This window comes from Chiloscyllium plagiosum, unplaced genomic scaffold (assembly GCF_004010195.1).
Source record: "Chiloscyllium plagiosum isolate BGI_BamShark_2017 unplaced genomic scaffold, ASM401019v2 scaf_53377, whole genome shotgun sequence".
Classification (NCBI taxonomy): domain Eukaryota; kingdom Metazoa; phylum Chordata; class Chondrichthyes; order Orectolobiformes; family Hemiscylliidae; genus Chiloscyllium; species Chiloscyllium plagiosum.
Genome location: NW_025165240.1, coordinates 1 through 1640, shown reverse-complemented (window position 1 = coordinate 1640; position 1640 = coordinate 1). Strand labels below are relative to the sequence as shown.

At 54.6% G+C, this 1640-nt stretch overlaps 1 protein-coding gene across 1 annotated transcript; it reads right to left on the bottom strand.

Moving 5' to 3' along the window:
* Positions 1-6: 6 nt before the first annotated feature.
* Positions 7-1398, bottom strand: LOC122545209 (sodium/calcium exchanger 1-like). The gene has a single exon (XM_043684323.1). The coding sequence runs from the start codon at positions 1396-1398 to the stop codon at positions 976-978; it is 423 nt and encodes a 140-aa protein (XP_043540258.1). The 3' UTR covers positions 7-975.
* Between the last annotated feature and the right edge of the window lie 242 nt (positions 1399-1640).

Sequence of the window (1640 nt, the reverse complement as noted above, 5' to 3'; positions counted from 1 at the left end):
TGTGAGTGTGGGATATTGAAGGGAGGGCAGTGTCAATTTGTGGGGTCAGAGCCAGTCACGGCTGAATATGGGGCAGGTTCCTGTGGGGGTGGGGGAACACTGGTACCCAGTCCAAATCCCCCTGCATCCCCAGTTCCCTCAGGAGGCTCCTGTCCCAGAGGGGCCAGGTGTCTACAGTATTGCATCATGTGATTGGGCCTTTCCTGACTAGGCCCACCATCCATTAGCCATCTGTAATTGCCTCTATCAGACTGGAGCCACATGTAGGCCCGGCTAGGTAAGGTCGGCAGATTTCCTCACTTCCTCAACAGCTTTAGTGACTGAACAATGGATGGTCTCCGTCCCTGAGACAAGATGTTAATTCTATTCGTTGGATTAAAGTCCGACCAGGAGCTGGGTAGGGATTTGACTGCGTGGCCTATGTCATCCAACGGCTGTACTACTAACCTGCCCCCATCTCTAAGGTCAAACAGTAAGGGAGGGGAGGTGGGAGGAGTCCTGCTCCTGGGTGTGAGAAGAATTTGCTTTCACATTGCATGATCTTAATGTCTCATCAGATAAACCCAGCTCTTTGGGAGTCTGCACCTTTCCAAGTATATGTAAACCATAATCACCCCGTGACCAGGCCTCAGAACTCCCCAGGGACCAAGCCACAGAGCTCCCAAACCGCTAGGCCTCGGAACTCTCAAAGGACTAGGCCTCAGAACTGTCAAAGGACGAGGCATTAGAACTCCCGGGGACCAGGCCTCAGAACTCCCAAAAGTCTCGGCCTCAGAACTCCCATGGACTAGGCCTCAGAACCTCCAAAGACGAGATGTCAGAACTCCCAAAAGTCTAGGCCACAGAACTCCCCAGAGACTAGGCCTCAGAACTCCTAAGCGACCAGGACTTAGAACTCCCAGATGACTAGGCCTCAGAACTCCTAGGCGACCAGGCCTCAGGACTGTTCGGTGACGAGGCCTCAGGACCCGGGCCTCAGAAGCCGTTGATGTGACAGTATGCCTCCAGGGAGGACAGGATGACGTAGGCCAGCCAGAGAGTCACAAAGAAGCCAGAGGTGATGGTCTTGCTGACCCTCGTGCCTCCGAGTTCACCTCCGATTTGCGGTCGCCGCCGGTACATGAGGATGGCGATGGCGATGAAGGCGAAGATGGTGAAGATGGTGACTGAGAAAGCCAGATTTCCAGGCTCCACTTGGAACTTCTGTCCCTTGGTGGCCCAGTAGATAGCGGCGATGGACCAGGCCACCCCGATTCCCAGAAAGACGTTGACGGCATTGCTCCCGGTGACATTACCAATGGAAGCGTCGGCATACTGGTCTTGGATAGCAGCCACTCGACTGGCAAATGTGTCTGGACAGAAACGGAGAGAAAGGGTGTAAGGGAGGGCACAGAACATTTCCATGAACACACACGGTCAAGGGGAGCTAGATTAGGAACTGCGAAGGAGAGATTTGCAGGCTCGGGGGGAGAGACATCTCTCAAACAGCCAGCATGGCCCAAGCGGGCCGAAATATCTCCTTCCTGCAGCATAGCCCCTCAGGGCTCAGGACCTTCAACATCACTGACATTCGGAGAGACCAGTGGGAAACAGAAAGAACTCAAAGAGAGGGTCAGCGCTGAGGGAGTGGGCACTGTCGG

What these genes read in the sequence shown, in the direction of transcription:
- LOC122545209 (XM_043684323.1), bottom strand. Translation starts at nt 1,398, where the DNA reads ATGTTCTGTGCCCTCCCTTACACCCTTTCTCTCCGTTTCTGTCCAGAC.